The sequence below is a fragment of the Notolabrus celidotus genome, chromosome 6 (genome assembly GCF_009762535.1).
Source record: "Notolabrus celidotus isolate fNotCel1 chromosome 6, fNotCel1.pri, whole genome shotgun sequence".
NCBI lineage: Eukaryota > Metazoa > Chordata > Actinopteri > Labriformes > Labridae > Notolabrus > Notolabrus celidotus.
This window is the reverse complement of record NC_048277.1, coordinates 5,200,615-5,217,939: the sequence shown is the minus strand read 5'-3', so window position 1 is coordinate 5,217,939 and position 17,325 is coordinate 5,200,615. Positions and strand designations below refer to the sequence as shown.

At 39.4% G+C, this 17,325-nt stretch overlaps 1 protein-coding gene across 1 annotated transcript in view; it reads right to left on the bottom strand.

The window, feature by feature from the left end:
* plcg2 (phospholipase C, gamma 2) overlaps positions 1–14,889 on the bottom strand; it is a 48,253-nt gene extending 33,364 nt beyond the window's left edge. The window contains exons 1-5 of the mRNA XM_034686550.1: positions 14,784–14,889; positions 14,287–14,424; positions 5,028–5,219; positions 1,984–2,133; positions 1,276–1,369 (exon numbers count right to left, since the gene is read on the bottom strand). Coding sequence (XP_034542441.1) covers positions 1,276–1,369; positions 1,984–2,133; positions 5,028–5,211 — 428 coding nt within the window. The 5' untranslated portion in view covers positions 5,212–5,219; positions 14,287–14,424; positions 14,784–14,889. The remainder of the gene's footprint in view (positions 1–1,275; positions 1,370–1,983; positions 2,134–5,027; positions 5,220–14,286; positions 14,425–14,783) is intronic.
* Positions 14,890–17,325: the final 2,436 nt, after the last annotated feature.

Genomic DNA, 17,325 nt, shown 5'->3' with positions numbered 1-17,325 from the left:
CACAAAGAGATCAACAATGGGATGAGTCTCTACCAAAACGTTACAAATGTGTGTTTTTTGTACTTGTAATTATAAAGGAACATGCATGGGATTATTGAAGTCCCATACGTGTTTGCTTGTTGTGTGAATAGTGCATGCATCTTGACTTGCAGACTGGCTTGTGTTTGTGGGGTTTTTGATCTATTAAAAAAGCTTGAGGTAGTCATCAGTGGTGCAGCGTACAGGGTTAGCATGCTAGAAACCAGATTCAAGGCTCAGTGCAAGCTTCTCTTTGGTAATCAGATTTAATCTTCTGTGTTTGTTATTTCACATCAGGAATCTAAAAATGTTTCATTTTATAGCAACAAAAGTCGTTGAAGTTAATCAGATGTTAAAAAAAAGGGATATGTGCGTCTGTAAGTACAGCTTCGTGCCCTTCTTACATGATGCATGTGTTACACATATAGGACTCTATATATGGTGTTTGTGCATTAGCTGATGCCGATAAATAGAGAGCAGATCAGCTGATAGCCAATATAGTAGATCAGATAGTACATAATGATAATGTCATGTTGTTGTTTTTTTGCATTTGAAAAAATTATAAAAACTGAATAAAAATAACGAATGAGGAACAAAATTTCTGAACTTAAATGAACATCACATTATATACATGTAGACAGGAAGATCTTTGGTTCAGTGAAATATTGCCACTAGAAACTTCTGGCTTTCTGTCAGCCATCTGCAATCTAAAAATAAAAATACATATTTAAAGTAAAGATTTGGGTTAAAAAACAATCCATAGCAATGTTTGATTCAGTTATTTCATGCACATTCATGCACAACAAACATTGTCATTCCAGCTAGAAGCATGTTTTAGCATAGAGTTTGAATTCATTCCTGAAAAAATACATTGGGTCACTCTACAGATTTCAGATCATGACTGACATTTATGTCAGAAGTAATATAATAAAGTGTATTATTCTATAGATCATAACAGAATGTATATTAAACACAGTAACTATAGATCTGATAAGATGTCATTAAAGACGGGAGGATGTGTCATCAAATCATGAAGAAATGACGAGGGTGTCACCGGCCTCGTGAGCACAGGTATCAGCAGCTAATCGCACAACCGAGCCATCGATCTATTTCGTGTGTGTGTGTGTGTGTGTGTGTCTGTGTGTGTGTGTGTGTGTGTGTGTCTGTGTGTGTGTGTGTGTGTGTGTGTGTGTGTGTGTGTGTGTGTGTGTGTGTGTGTGTGTGTGTGTGTGTGTGTGTGTGTGTGTGTGTGTGTACCTCTCTATAAGAACTGGAGTAGGGGCTGCCAGTGTCTCTTCTCTCAGCAGTTCTAGTCCAAACAGCCATTTTTGTGCCTCTTCCACCGAATCAGCTGGAAAAACAGAGACCTTCTTACAGATGGAATATTTATGTTCGTGGGTCGATGAGCAGAGGAAGATAATTAAATTCAGATCTGCAGTTCAGGAAAAACTTAACAGTTGAGCAAAAGAGAAAGTGGACATTATCCTTAATTCTTTTATTGAACTTAAATAAGGGTGAAGTTCAGTATTTTTAACCTGGGTCTTCAATATTTGAGATTTTAAATGAAAGACAGCTGAAGACTTGATTGATTCAGTCAAGTGATTGACTGTCTGATCAGAGTATTTGTTTATGTCCCAGACAGACTCAAGTGCTGATAAAATGTCTGAAAATATGAAAGTAAAAAATACTACAGTAAAAAAAAAAGTCTCCAGTTAAATGTTTTCAGATTAACCAGAAACATCTGCATCATCTTTTCAAAGGCACCAGATTGTGAAACACTGATTTCCTCTGCAGGTCAGGGAGGTTTCGGTCCTCTGCTGCCTGGGTTAGTTTGTTTGTGAGCTTTCCACATATCTACTATATCCAGGACCCATGAATGAAGGATTTAGCAAAAACCTTAAACTGTAATCCTTTCAACAGAAAGTTATAAGTACAGTGAATCTGAGCACACAGCTAACACCTCACCTCCCAGACTCAGTGTGTTGAGGACAAACTGTGAGCCATAGAAGATGGTGAAGCAGGTGTTGTCCTCGTGTTTGTCTTTTCCATCTTTAAAGCGCTCAAAGTCCTTGGAGTTCCTCCCTGGACGGACCTCTCTGATCTCAAACAGGTCCACTGAAACAGAGCACATGTATTACAGGGTTAATATGTTGGAAGGGGATGTTAGACTGTCATCATCTTTGACTTCTGTAGCCTTGAAACACAAGAGATCAACACTATAAAACTTTTTAATACATTTCAATTTTTTCACACTCTTCTATCTCCTGTAGTGTCACAGCTACAGTTACTGCTTACACGACACTGTTATTCTCATACTTTGTTTGACTGGCAAGCCAACGGCTTAAAAAAAAACACGTTTTTGGTCATGTCCTAAACTTAAAACCTTTTGGGACATTATTTTCAAGCCCCCTGACATCCTCTCTGTAATGTTAGGTTGCTCTGGCTACGAATGTCTTGACCCCTTTGCGACTCAGCAGGCCCCGAGGTTTGGTCTGGTTTTAGTAAAAAGAGTTATTTTGAAAGAGACGAAATCAGCCTCTCCTCCCTGCTTTAAACAGTGGCTAAATGATTTCCTGTTTTAATCTTAAAGAAATCAATTTTCAGTTCCTCAGAATTGGGGACCCTTTGTGGAGTTTATCAAGAAGGGGAGGAGTCAGGCTGCGAGCTAATAATGACAGTATAATGTATGTATTTATGGCATTGTAATTTGGTTACACCCTGAATGATATTGTGTTGCCATACTCCCTCCATGGACCCTCTTCACTTTACAATGTACTTCTGTGGACTCTACTTCTTGCCATCTGCCCAACGCATGGACTGACACAGTTGCATATTTTATCTCTATTTCTCGCTCTTTTTTATTGGCAGTGTTTTTGTTTTGTTTTGTTTCTTATTTTATATATTCTATGTATGTCTTATATGTATGTTGAATAGACTATTATAAACAGACTTAGTTTTCGTGACATCATCCATCTGTTCCTGAAGCGCTGTTGCCTCTTTGCTAACAGCTACAGTGTTCCCGCCTGTAATCGTAGTCTTAATATCTTCTAAACTGCTGTGTTATGAAAAATTCATCGCCCGTACTGTGTGTGCTGATAGAGAAATGAGCTATTCCGACTACACTCATTTATTGAACCAGGCTGTAAACATGTTCATTTCTGCTGTAAAGATCAGATTTTTTCAATTTGTATGTATGTGGTTTCCGGTACTTCTGGAGCGAGCCTCAAGTGGACACTTGGGGAACTGCAGTTTTTAATACTTTCGCAGTGGCTTCAATTCTCGCAGCTGGAGGTTGCCACTTTGTATGTTGTTATAAATATATAAAAATGTTCAGAAATAAAATCTTTTGAAAAATTAAAAAACACAAGGTACTTCTACTTTAATTAGAAAGTTTGACGCTCAGTGACAAAACCCTTCCCATGATGCCCTTCACTGCTGTTCTTTAAGAACACAACACCTCAGAGAGGCTTAACAGTTAACACATCTTCAGCTCTGGTAGTGTCACAGCTTCAGTTAATGCTTATTTTCACACTTAATGCCACTGGCAAGCAAAGTTTCTACAAACATGATGTAACAAAGACACTTTAGAACCGTACCCCTGTCCCAGATCATAACGCAAGGTAGTGAACAAGATGAGCTGTCACCAGCACAATGTTGGTGTCACAACGTGCAAAGGAGCTTTAGTCAAACACACACACACACACACACACACACACACACACACACACACACACACACACACACACACACACACACACACACACACACACACACACACACACAGCTCTTTTTCACCCTGCCTGCCCTTTTCATTCATCAGCCCTCTTCATACAGGCAGGAAGAAGTGTCTCTGTTATGTATCACTTCCCATGTTAATGTCTCAGAGGCATGATGGAGGGACAAAGAGACCTATCGCTGAGCCCACATTGAAGACAGAGGTGCGATGAAGGCGAGACGGGATAAGTGTGAGCCTGTGCAGCAGCTCCGTGTGTCTGCACATATGAGTGTGTAAACCTCACGCTGTGTGTACAACGCCCTAACGCAATGTGAAATCGCACACGAGACGGCAGCATCATGCCGTCATGGGTGGAGGAGCTGCAGTATAGCACCTTTGCAGACTTGTAGCATGAAAAAATGCTGCAGAAAATGAGACATTATGGCACTAATATCACGCTTTCACTGGCTTTAAGAAAAGGGCTTAAATGTTTTTATTGAAAAGTGATCAGTCAACTTTTGTTGTCGCAGTGACATAACCACTTGATCTCTGGAGAGGGGTTTAAAACCTTTAGATAACTTTCAGCTAAGTTAGAAACTGCAAAGAGGGGGAGTTGAGGGCTGGCCTTTAAGCACCTTGCAGACAACTACAAATGCCCACCCTGGAATCAAACCTGCTACCACTCTAGTTCTACATCAGTCTCAGCAGAAATCATTTTCAGAATGTATTAGTTTATGAAAGTTAATCCCATGTACAGTTATTATGAAGAGATAGAGACTGAAACATATCTGCTGTAAACTTCAGCCTCATGTGGACGCTCAGGGATCTACAGTTTTTTTGCACTTCTGCTTCTGCATTATTTTTCAACACTTGAGGTTAATTGCTCCAAAAGCTCTAAAGAAGTCCTTCTCTATCACCTTTTTAACTTTAAGTGGGAGCATCATTTAGGAAATGGACATTGGTGGTATGTAGCAAACATGCAACACAGACCTCAAACTCATAAATATCTAGTGATATTTGAGATCATGAGGGAGGCAGGATCCGAACAAGTAGACTTCTTTTTTCAAGTTTTCTGCACTTCTGCATGTTATTTTAGAACCTGAGACTACTTCTACTTCTTGTATTCAGTCCATGTTGAAACATGTCTTTGTAGAATGACTTCAGGATAAAAAATCAGCTGGACACAGGTTTAGAGGACTTAATCAGAAGGATGATAACTGTGTTTTTAAAATACTAAATAACATACAGTGACAGTTTAAATGTTGCTCCCATGTTTCAGCAGGGACATACTCACAGACACCATCAGTCTTGTCTGCAGTGCGCGTCCAGGCCACCTGCCGGGTCTCCATGATAACCTGCACGGTGAGCCGCTCTACCTTTTGTCGAAACACCGTCATGACCACACCCATCTCCAAGTCACGCTTGATCAGAATCTTCTTGTACTCCGTCATCTCGCCCTGCTGACCACTCCAGGCCATCTCTGCAGCTGAAACAGGACAGGAGAGACAAGGACTCAGGGCCTCTTTCACTTTAGGATGGCTTTCATAGCCTCTGAACCAGTGCAACAAAAACTGCAAAGGGTTATGTGCAGCTCAGTCTGCTAAATCAGCTTGCATGAGGTTAATGTATGAGCTGCTAGATGATGCCATCTGTCAACTGAGTAGTCAAAGATAATAAAAAAAATAATAATAATAATAATAGTAATAATAATAATAATAATAATAATAATGATAGTAATAATAATAATAATAATAATGATGATGATGATGATGATGATGATGATGATGATGATGATGATGATGATGATGATGATAATAATAATAATAATAATAATAATAATAATAATAATAATAATAGTATTCATTATATATAGCACTTTTCAATAGAGGTAACAAGGTTCTTCTCAATTGACAATAAAGCAGGTAGAAATGCAAAGCAAACAATGAAACATCTAAAATCGAACATTCTTATAAAACAGACCAATAAAATCAAAGTTGAAAACAAAAAAAAAACACAGAATAAAAGCTTTTCTTTAAAAATGTGTCTTGAGTATTGAAATACAACAAAGGACTGACTCTGCAAGTCTGATCTCCTCTGGCGGGCTGTTCCAAAGTGTAGGTGCTCTGACTGAAAAACCCCTGTCCCCTTTGGTCTTCAGTCTAGTCTTTAGTTCTTGTTAAAGCAGAGCTGCTATTTGGGCGTCATTGGCCTAGCGGTCTAAGCACGCGCACCATATATAGAGGCCCTAACCCTCGTCGGGGGTTTGATTCCAGCCTACATCATTTTATGCATGTCCTCCCCCACTTCCTACTCCCCACATTTCCTGTCCATTAAAGGCAAAAGAAAAGCTCAAAAATTCTTTTAAAAAAAGGCAGAGCTGCTTTCTAACCAACTACCATGTATTTCTTAGTGTTTCAAGTTACGTCATGTGTGTACTTGATACAAAAACAAGGTACTTGTGCTTTGATATGAAAGATGAGCACTTAGTGAAGAAACCCATCCCATTACGCCCCACAATGGCTCCTCATGTCCCCCATAGCAGGATACAGATGGGACAGATATGCAGAGAGAACCAACACATCACTGGGGTTATCAAGTGGGCTCCTCCCTTCAATGATGTTTCTTAAAGTTCAGCCCACGACACCTCGGAAAGGCTAAACAGTTAACTCTGGCGTCCCAGAGCCAACCTCCCTCCATCCACCAGCTCCCATCGTCCATCATGTTCACCAGCAGAACACCTCATTGTAACAACACAACCCATACAGTGCTGCCCCGTCAACAGACCCAGGCTCCACACATGCAAGCTCCAGGTAGTGACAACCCTACTACCTACTACTCTAACACATGACCTCCACCACCAAAAAAGCAAGTGAAGAGTCTGTAGAGAGATGTTAGAAAGAAGACAGGGAGGCAGAGCCAGGATGAGAGGCCTGTTTGGGCTAGAGCTGTATTGTTAAACCAAGTGACAGCTGAGCTGAACTAAGACACCTCTGCACATACTGTATGTCACCAAACAATATGAACAATGAAAGGTCATTTTAAGTCTGTTTCTAAAGTGTACAACCTGCCATGATGTTGCTCCAGCATCCCTCTGTGGACAGTGACACATCACAAAACAAAGACGGTGTCACAACTGTGAGTCTTGGCCAACAAATGAGGTTGCAGTTTACATCTCACATCTTTCCCTCAGAGTTTCAGCAGGCATTAAGAACAAACATAGATACTGAACACATCAGAGAGAACACATTACCTTATAAAATGAAAACAACAGTGTGAAACACTAAATCATTAAAACAGAGAAGGTGACAACAATAACTACAGATCATGTCTTTCTCTGTTTCCTGAACTTCACGAGGTAAGAAATAAACTTGGAGCACAAAGAGAGACTGTTAAGTGTTCAAGATATGGTGGCATTGTTTTCTAGTATACTTCGATGTCTCGGGGAAGTTGACCTCTTACCTTTGAAGTAAAAAAATGTGATCACTCCATCATTTTATACCGTTACACATTTTTGTGAAACAACTTTGGCCAAAAGCATTTCCCCACTACCTTTGACCTATTTATTTCATCATTGAGTTCAACATTTATGCCTGATTTCAAAGATTTTTCAGGTTTTCAGATTAACAACAGAAAGCAGTTGAATTGACTCTAAACACGCTGATCTCAGCAGATGTGTGTCTAACATGAGTCTGGTCCTGCTGGAGGTTTCTGCCTGTTAAAGGAAGTTTGTCCTTGCCACTGTAACTTGCTAAATGCTGCAAAGTGCTCTGCTCATGGTGGATTAAGATGAGATCAGACTGAGTCCTGTCTGTAAGATGGGACTGGATCTTATCCTGTCTTGATGTTGGGTCTTTGTTAATAATAGAACATAGAGTACAGTCTAGACCTGATCTGTTTGGAAAGACTCAGATGATAACATTTGTTGGGATTTGATTGGTCAAAACCCCAAAACATAGAGCCTTCAGCAGTGTCTGACTGGCATGATGCATAAGAAAAGTGAATATTTAATCAATAAAATTAGAGTATTTTTGGGATCTTTTGAAATGATAATTTCGACAGAAGCCAGATTAAGGGTTTTGAGAGAGTGAGGAAGACTGAAGCCAAGATATCTCAGTCACGTTCATCTTTCCAACCTTAAAGCTCCCGTGAGAAGTTATTAACAGATTGTAAAACAGATTGAAAATGATACTGACACCTATTTGTGAGCCACAAGAGCAAACCAGACCACCAGCAACATAACTTCCTTTTTTATTATTATTATTATTATTATTATTATTTGAAAAGGGACAGCCTTCAATGTGCTGCTGTGACACACTCAGCCCCTGAATTGGGACACAGCCGTTAAGTATTTGCCTAATGTCTGAATTTGTATTTGTATAGCAGTCTAAATTTTATAATTTAATGGTACTTCACACATTATGGTGTAAATATGCATTATTGTTTGTTGTAGGAAGAAAGAAGGACTTGCCTCACTCCCATTTCCCTTAATATGGACATTTCCTTTGCCTGATCTTTTATAAACCATGTGACCACAAGTTAATTAGTTCACTTTGAATATTGGCTTCATATTATAAGAAACGTTATTGCTGTGTCAACACAGTTTATATGAAATTGCCTCAATGTAGCTCTTACAATACAATACAATACAAGTAACAGACACATAGCTGTCATAGAGTATGATCATCTTCATTTTTATACATTCAAAATAAATTTGTGGAAAAACTTTGAGCTATTCTGTGTGAAATTACCAGAAACTGTCTGGAGTATTCGATCATTAAAGGTTGAGTCATTAACAAATCTATACGTGTATAAACTTTAACTTGTGGATTTTAAGACTTTAAAGTACGTCCCGTTACTCAGTTGTCTAAAAGATACTTCATGTAGTCTCCTGATCGTCACAAAGAACTCTCAGGCTCTTATTCTGGTGTTGGTGTAGCTTTGGGCTCAGCTTGGCTCAACATTGGTCACTTTGTGTTGTCATGTTCCTTTATTCTGGCTGTACTCTGGTGGAGACCTAAAATAAGCTCTTCTCAACTTATTTTGGTGTAGACCAATAAGAGATAAAAATAGAGCACCATCCTTTTCAAAGATCACCTTCCCTTAATCTCAGATGTCTGCTTCCAAAGAAAAACCAAACTCTCACACCGTGTCTTGGTTCTCCTTTAGACAGCCAGAGAAAGCAGACATCACAACTGCTCTGATGAGTGGGTGGAAGTTTCACCATCTAATCCACAGCTCGTCTGGTTTTGCTCTCCTCCATTTACACCGTTTACTGATTCAAAGACGAACAAATGAAGCGAGACAGACAGAGAACAACACATCTCTGATGTGGTGGCCAACTGGTGTTGAATCAAAACTGACTTTGTCTGAGTGTACTGTGCATCACTTTAGCTCTGCTGTGCATGCAGAATGAATCGTTTCTGAAAAACGATATCAAACATTATTAAATATCAATCAGTGCTGGTTTGGACCTTTGTGTGCTCCGCTGTGACGGCTTCCTGCTACATGTGCAAAGAGGGTTGTGAACTTAAAGCTGGGGTTGGTAGTCAGATTTAGATTCACTTTTGTTATACTGGTTAAAATGATCTTTATGTCCCGATGTCAATCAATACATAATGTATTCTTAAAAAAGAGCGGAAAAAGACGCTATCTACAGCCGGAATAAACCTGGGAAAACACCAACCAATCCCTGCCATCAGGAGCCAAATGATGAAACCAATCAAATCCCCTCCTGCTGTTCTGCCCGCCTCGTGCAAAGCGTACATTTCATGTTTGTTTGTGTTTTTAACTTTCACTATGAGAATGTTTTGGTGTTTTCTTACCGCTGAGTGAGACATGAGTTGAAGTAGTGCAAAACACAAACCATGTGCTGAGGACCGGTTTTGAATCAGTCACCATCATATGGTCGTGAATCAGCGGCGCTTGTGCATGTGAGCGGGCACGTCGTTTTGGAGGAGCTCCGAGGGGAGGGGGGGAGGGATTAGACGGAGTCCTGAGGAAATGCTATCTTCAAATTCATGCTAGCTTTCCGTGACTACCAACCCTAGCTTTAACAAAAAAGCATGGACAAACTACATGTTGTCACTGTTACTAAATTACCATGAGTAATGCATTCTGGGTAATTGTTTCTGAATAATTCATAACGCCTTGTAAGGGATGAGAGTGTTTAGTTGACTGAATGATTAAACATTGTCATACTCTTGGTCGGCAGCAGAATTGCTAGTTGGCTAGATAAATCATTATTAATTATTATGTTGTCTCTATGATGTAGCTCAGGCACCCACCATTATCCGCGGACGTTGCGCCAGTTAATTGAAACTGCCATAACGCTCTAAAACTCTACCACTGCAGATGTACATCATTAAACACAACACAGAGTTTCTTGAACCAGGCAGCTGCAGTGAAGTGCAACTGAGCTCGGTTACACTAATGTTAGCCACACTCATCAAGCTAATCTGCTAATGTTTACCCACAGACACAGTGATACTGTGTTTCACTGCTGTGCTCACTTTTGAATGTCCTCTTGGTGTTTCTAACTTTTGGACTTGTCATTAGCTCAATTGGAGGTTTAAGTTTAAACAACTCTGAAATTAGTCACCTCTGAACTGCTCTTGAGATATAAAAACGTGACGGGATCATGTGGTTTTGATCTAATCGTGATACATATATTATTTCCTTTGTATTTATCAGTGCCTTCTTTTGACGGTGGCTTCAAATAATCATGAGTAGTTCCCAGTGACTGTCCAGTATTTAGATCTTTGAACTACTTCAGTGAATGGTTTGTTAACTTTGACAATCACTATACAGTTACTTATATAAGATTGGCTAAAACACAGAAACACACTTTCAGTACCACAGCTGAATGAACACCATGTGTGCCCTCAGTACTCAAGACTGTCACCCCGCTGAATCCCCAACCACAGCTGTGTTAAAAACTTTGCTCTCTTTCTGTTTCAGTTCATTTTATTATCGTCAGACTCTTCTTGATTTGCAACTGTCACTATACAGCCTCAATCACTAATTATTGATCAACTTTAACCTTCAATGGTTTATTTTTTAATTTGATGGAGAAGGTTGCAGAACAAACCTTGCTAATGTGTGTCAGAAAGCTGATAACTGTGCATGTTAATGGTTCAAATGGACTGGGAATATGAAGTGCCTGCCAGCACAAGAGAAAAAGTTCTGTGCATAATATACTTGCAGAGTTGAGAGTGTGTCTTGCTGGGTTGCTGCGATATCTAACATTTAACTTGCAAATGACCAGAGAGATATCAAAACAAAACAGTCCCACAGGAAGAGCTGTGATGAAAGAATTAAAGACTGAAGCAAATAAAAAGTCCATAAGCTGATGCAAAACATAACACAGCCTCAGGGCCTCAAACTTCTTGATGAAATTTCATCACTGTGAAATGTATATGTTTATATCCTTAATGTCAGGACTGAATTCAAACCGTATAAATAAAAAGTAAAAATGATATATTATTTATTATTTACTGAATGTTTATAAGTCTGATAACACATATGATTATTTAATACCATGTGTGCTTCAGTCTCTACATTCCTCAGAGTTCTGTAAGGAAATCAATGATTAACCGTCCACATCAAAGAACTCTTCTTCTGTTTCCCTGCTGAAACCTTTGCCTGTGTTGTGTGAAGGGCATGTCCCCTCTGAGATATCTGTATCCTTATTCAGACTAACAAATACCTTCATACTGATACAGCAGCAACATATGACACAAACACTGTGACACAAAGCCAAATGTCTTATGTGAGATAAACACCTGATACAGGTCATGTTAAACAAGCGTTGTTCTTTGATATTTACTCATCTCTACAAGAATGTTACCGAATGCACAAAAAAAGATGCACCTAAAAATATGCACGATTGAGCTAATATCATTGACATGATATCATCTTTGTTTATAGATTGCTATCTCCAGGTCAGAAATGTGTTACGCTTAAGATAAAATACAAAATGCAACAAAGGCAGACTTGAGTAACTCTGCACTAAAAAAGAGCAACATAGGAGTCTGTTTTATCAACATAAGTATAACATGTAGCTTCTATTATATTAATTCATGTTTAGTTGTTAAACATGTTTAAATGATGTAGTTTTAACACGACATGCAAAATCTTTAAAACTACAAGATTGCTTCATGTCAACACAACCTAATGGGTTTAGGTAGGAATCCCATCTGGCAAAGAAGAGTCATTACGGGGAGTTTGGAGAGATCGCCTGTGACTGACTGCAGTTGGGGCAATGGTGGCCTAGCGGTCTAAGCACCCCAGGTATCAAGGCTACAGTCCTTGTCGCAGAGGTCGCCGGTTCAACCCACTGCCGGTCGACCATTTGCTGCATGTCTTCCCCCACTGTCTACTCCCCACGTTTCCTGTCTCTCTCTTCAGCTGTCCTGTCAATAAAGGTGAAAAAGTCCAAAAATATAACTTACAATAAAAATAAAACAAGCTATCCATAATCATATTATACAAGTTATTGTGAGCCAAGACAATGAAGTCAGATCCTACCTTAGTAAATATGTTGAAACAACCTTTACAAATGAAGTTGGACCCAAGCATTGCAAATAAGTAACGTTGATAATTTATGTTCACTCAACATATTTACAATTAGTTGATTCAACAAAATTGTATCTCGCTAAATGAAAGCATTTTAATTGGGTGAAAATTCTTTCCAGAATTTTATTATGTTCATCCAACAAATTATTTCTTTGAGTGTGGTGTTTAAAGTAAATGTAAAATAATAGATATTGTCATTGAAAGAGAGAACAGAGACTTTTCATATTCTTACACTCACTACAACCTGCCAGTGTGTCTCACTTTAGTATGGTTTAACCTTCTTTACCAACATGGTTGGCTAACTCTAACTCTAAAAAAGTTAATTTCAATGATATTATTATTATTCCGTTGGCTGTTGGTATCTCTAACAATCTGTAACCACTGTGGTCTGTGTGTGGACAATGTGTGGATCTTGTGCGGTGTTGTGTGTGATGTATTGTTTTGTATTGTGTGGATTACTGTCTGCAAAGTGAATTGCCCCACGGGACAATAAAGTTAGACTCTACTCTACTCTACTAATTAAATGAAGTAAAACTACACCAAAGGAAATCACCTTTCATCTCTATCTATCATTCAAAGAGGGGAGAGCACCAAACAACTTGCTGTGAGGTAAATCATCATTTGTTTTCAACTCCATGGCCACCAGCGGGTTAGTTCTGAGGCATTTAGCTAGCTTTCCCCAATAAGTTTGCCGAGCTTCTTAGCTAATTTGAAGTTGAAGTAGCTTGAATCATTTTTTATGGCCAAAAGAGAAGAATCGCCGGCTCTTGAAACTCGAGCAGGTTCCACAACTCAAGATTTTTTATTTTGGTTCAGCACAACCCACAAACATTTGGTCTTCCAGATGTTTGACTTGCGAGATGAACTCAGGATTACAGATGTTGCTATGACTGAAGTACGATACTTCAGATAGCCCCAATGATTGAGAGGATGCTGATAAGGAAGTTCAGACGTTTTCCTTTAATGCTTTTTTAAATGTAGATCATAATGATAACTTAAGAGGCAATCTCAGGACTTTTGTGAGAGTGTCTGTGAAAGTTCTTGCTATAAGATATCTGTATTATAGCATAAAAAATTAGCTTTATGAACACACTACAGGAAGAGTTCGCAACCATTTATTGTAACTCTCATCTGCTCCTTTAACGTGTCACATCAATGACCTAGAAACAGCCCTACTGTTAATTTTTAGCTCCCTAAAGAGTTCCTGGTTTTGCAAGCAGTAGGATGTGTCGCCTATTTTTAAGAAGACGACTAAGGACACCTGAAGCAGGGCTGGTTGAGGGTTTTAACTTTGAAGACTGATCTTAATAGAAGAGACAAGGCACGCAACACGAACATCACCTCATTGATCTGAGAAGAGTAAATATCTCAGGGACCAACAGCACAGCAAAACAACTACAACATTAAATCAACCTCTCTCTGCTGATGAAACAAAACTGAAAATAAACAGAGTCATAAGAAAAGCATGTACTGTAGGATTGTTGCCTTTTATAGTATTTCAGCCGTGACAGGACAGGATGAGTGTGAAGATTCATTTAAAATAAACAGCCCTTCATTTCATATTGCAGCTCACTCTGAATCATACCCGCCCACTTTCAGATCAAACCAATATTAAAAATGATCTGATAAATGTTGAGCAAGATGCACTAGAATCATCTTTGTATCACCATGATGAACTTATTTATTCTGCTAACCTTATTCCGGCTTAACAAAGTGTTCAAGTCATTCCCCTGATATATAACTACACCCGTTTCAATCATTATATAAGAATAATGAAATATGTATCTGTACAGTCGGTGTCACAGCAGGTGTATGACAGAGAGGATTGGCAGCATGCTGTGAGCTGCAGATCTCTCAGATCTCCTGCATCAAGCAGATCCTCCGTCAGTAAAAAGCGGATTTCCCCTCCTCTAGTTTAACGGTCTCCACGGTCACCTTTTCACGTGCTGTAACACATTTTATTAAACTTAAAGACTTACCTTACAAGTGAACTCGATCCCTTTCAGCTCTGAAAACCCGTTTTCTATCTGCTCATGTTTGGAAGTAATGAAATAAAGCTGGGGAGGATGTAGAGTGTTGACAAAAAGGCCAGCCGCAAAGGGTCAGTTCCTCTATCTCTGTGTACAAGGAAGTAAAAGTTAACTTGCATTATATGCATGGTCTACAAGTTATAAAAAAAAAGTCCGGAAGCAGGGACGGTATCTATGCAAACTAGCCTGTGCAACACTATGCATATGCCGAGGGCACTTTTAACAGACACCGAGCTGCCAGGAAGTTATTCAAAGTAATATAACCTCCAAACACAAGCAGCTCTGTGTTAGACTGAGAGAAGCTGACACAGAGCTGCACCATCTACAGCATAGAATGGCTGATCATCATGAGACTATCTTTAATGTGCAATAAGTAGTTTTTTCAAATGTCAAAAATATGACATCGACGTGTCACAGAGCAAAAGTTTATCTTCAAATCTTGTCACCTGTTTGTTTCCGTGTTAAAGGGAAAAAGGAGACGATTATAACTTGTCTGCAATCCTTCAGAAACCTTATGAGGTTGAAACGCGGACATGGAGGCACCCTGATTTTAACGCGACTTTATTTCTCATTCAAATATCATAAAAACGTCACTTTAATGGGCTGCGTGATGAGATAAAGAAAGTTCAGAGACATTGTGAAGATTTAATTTTCAAACACTTCACAGTAGGGAAAAAAGAAGTCTGCGCATGCTCAGACACTGCTCGGCTGCACTCGGACTACAAATGGAGAAACAGCCCTGGATACTGACCTTGTTGATAGCCTACATTTACATCAATGAATCAAAAAATAACATACCTCAGTGACTGTTTAGCAGATTGAAAATCGCTCTTAATATGTGTGTAGATACATGTACAAAAAAGATCATCATGGCTAACTGGATTGAATCTGATGCACTATCCTATAAAGAATGAATCACTGAAGCAATTGAAATAACCAGACCGGAGGTTGCCACTTGGTTACAACAACAAAAAATAAATAATATATATCTGTGTGTCGATGGGTGATGGATGTTTAGACCAAGCGGCAACCTCCGGTCTAAAAATATGAATCCAACGCAGAAGTGCTAAAAACTGCAGTTCATTGAGGATCCGCTTGAGGCTGGCTCCGGAAGTACCGGAAACCACATACACACCAATTCAAAAAAGAAGATCTTTACAGCAGAAATAAACATGTTTACAGCCTGGTACAAAAGACGAGTGTAGTCTGGATACGCACAGCTGACTGTGGCAACACTGTAGCTGTTGGCTAGGACCCCCAAAGTCACCTCTTTACGTCACAATCACTCACCAGCAGCAATATGGCTGCCGACGACGATTGGCTTCAAAACAGCACTTCAGAAACAGATAGGTGATGTCACGGATCCTACGTCCATATTTTGTACAGTCTGGGGTTTAGACAGATTAAGATTTCATGGATCCAGGGGTGGATACAGGGGTGGCCAGAGGGGACATAGCCCTCCCTAATATTCTAAATAATTGTGGGATATTTGCCTTGATAGAGGACAGTACTAGAGTTCAATTAAAATACTTTATATTTCATTTAACACACACACAAACACACATATGTATATATGTGTGTAATTGATATTGTATGATTAGCAGGTAGTAATGGGAAATAGAATCCCAACAGGTTGAGACAAGACCCCGACCAAACATTATCCCTCTCATTACCAGGCTATCGACTTAAAAAACAAACACGTTGGCAAAAAACTTGGTCAAAAGATAATTTTATTGATTTAAATGATTTATGTTTACAGTTTTTAAAAATAGTCCCACTGATTCCTCGTCAGTGATCGTTCCATGGTGATGGATTCTTCTCTGCCTGTTTTGGTGGATTGAAAATGAAACTGTCCTCATTCAGCTCTCCTTCTTCTCTGAGCTCTGAGGTTCACACACCTTTAAAAATAAACCAATGTCACAACTTTGAACCCTGCTGCTATCATCACCACCACTCATGGTTTAACTTTCTTTGTAGAGATCACTAACCTAAAGTTTCTCTCACCTGCTCCACTCCTTCATCATATTGATGGACAGGATCCAATATGTAAACATCTGTAGTCTGCCGATTTAGCATGCTAACTGAAGCTAACGTTTTAGCCACATTGTTTACCAATATGATGTTAACAGAAGCTAACAGTTTCCCCTCACCTTACAGTCTATGGTGTAAACAAGCAGAAGATAAATGTGTCTGAACTCTTTTCTGTGGATTGATTTGACATGACGTGTGATCAGTTTGACTCTGGTGTTGCTCATGTTAATGAAAGTTGATCACGTCAAGGGGTTTGACCGATCAAAATCAAGCATCTTACACAGCCGGGTAATAAATATATATATAAATGTATGTGTGTTCATGTACATATATGTTTCATCAGAGGTTTGTAGAGCTTTTGTTACGGTTTCCATACAATCTGTTTCAATTAGGACCCAATAGCAAAACCAGCAGACGGGGTTCAGGCGAAATTGATTTATATACACAAAATAAAGATGATGTGCGCTGGAAGACTGAGGGGAGGCTGTAGCTGGTGGCACTGAAGAAGCGAAAGGGAAGGCTGAGTGGTGTGGCTTGAAGCTGATATAGAGGCTGGGGAATGAGGATGAGGCACTGCAGGGAAGAAAAGGCAATCAATTAGAAAAAGGTCATGAAAACTGCACGGGGAAAAAGTTTGAATAGCAAAAATCCCAAGAGTAGCCAACTACACCACATGCAGAGTGGAGACAATCAGGCAGCATGGGAAGGAAACGCAGGGGCTGTTTTCGAAACCGCCTGCTACATACTACTTACTGATGTAGTATGTTGTAAGTATACTGTATACTGTGCTGAAGGTAGTCTGCAGTATGACTGTTCTGTTGGATATGTTTTGCAGCATGCTGGGTCAGGGGTCACTGGATTTCTGATTTCTGATTTCTGATTTCTACGACCAAGCTTAGGTCTAGTGGTCTAAGTAAGCACCCATATACAGAGGCAACAGGCCTCGATCGCAGGTTC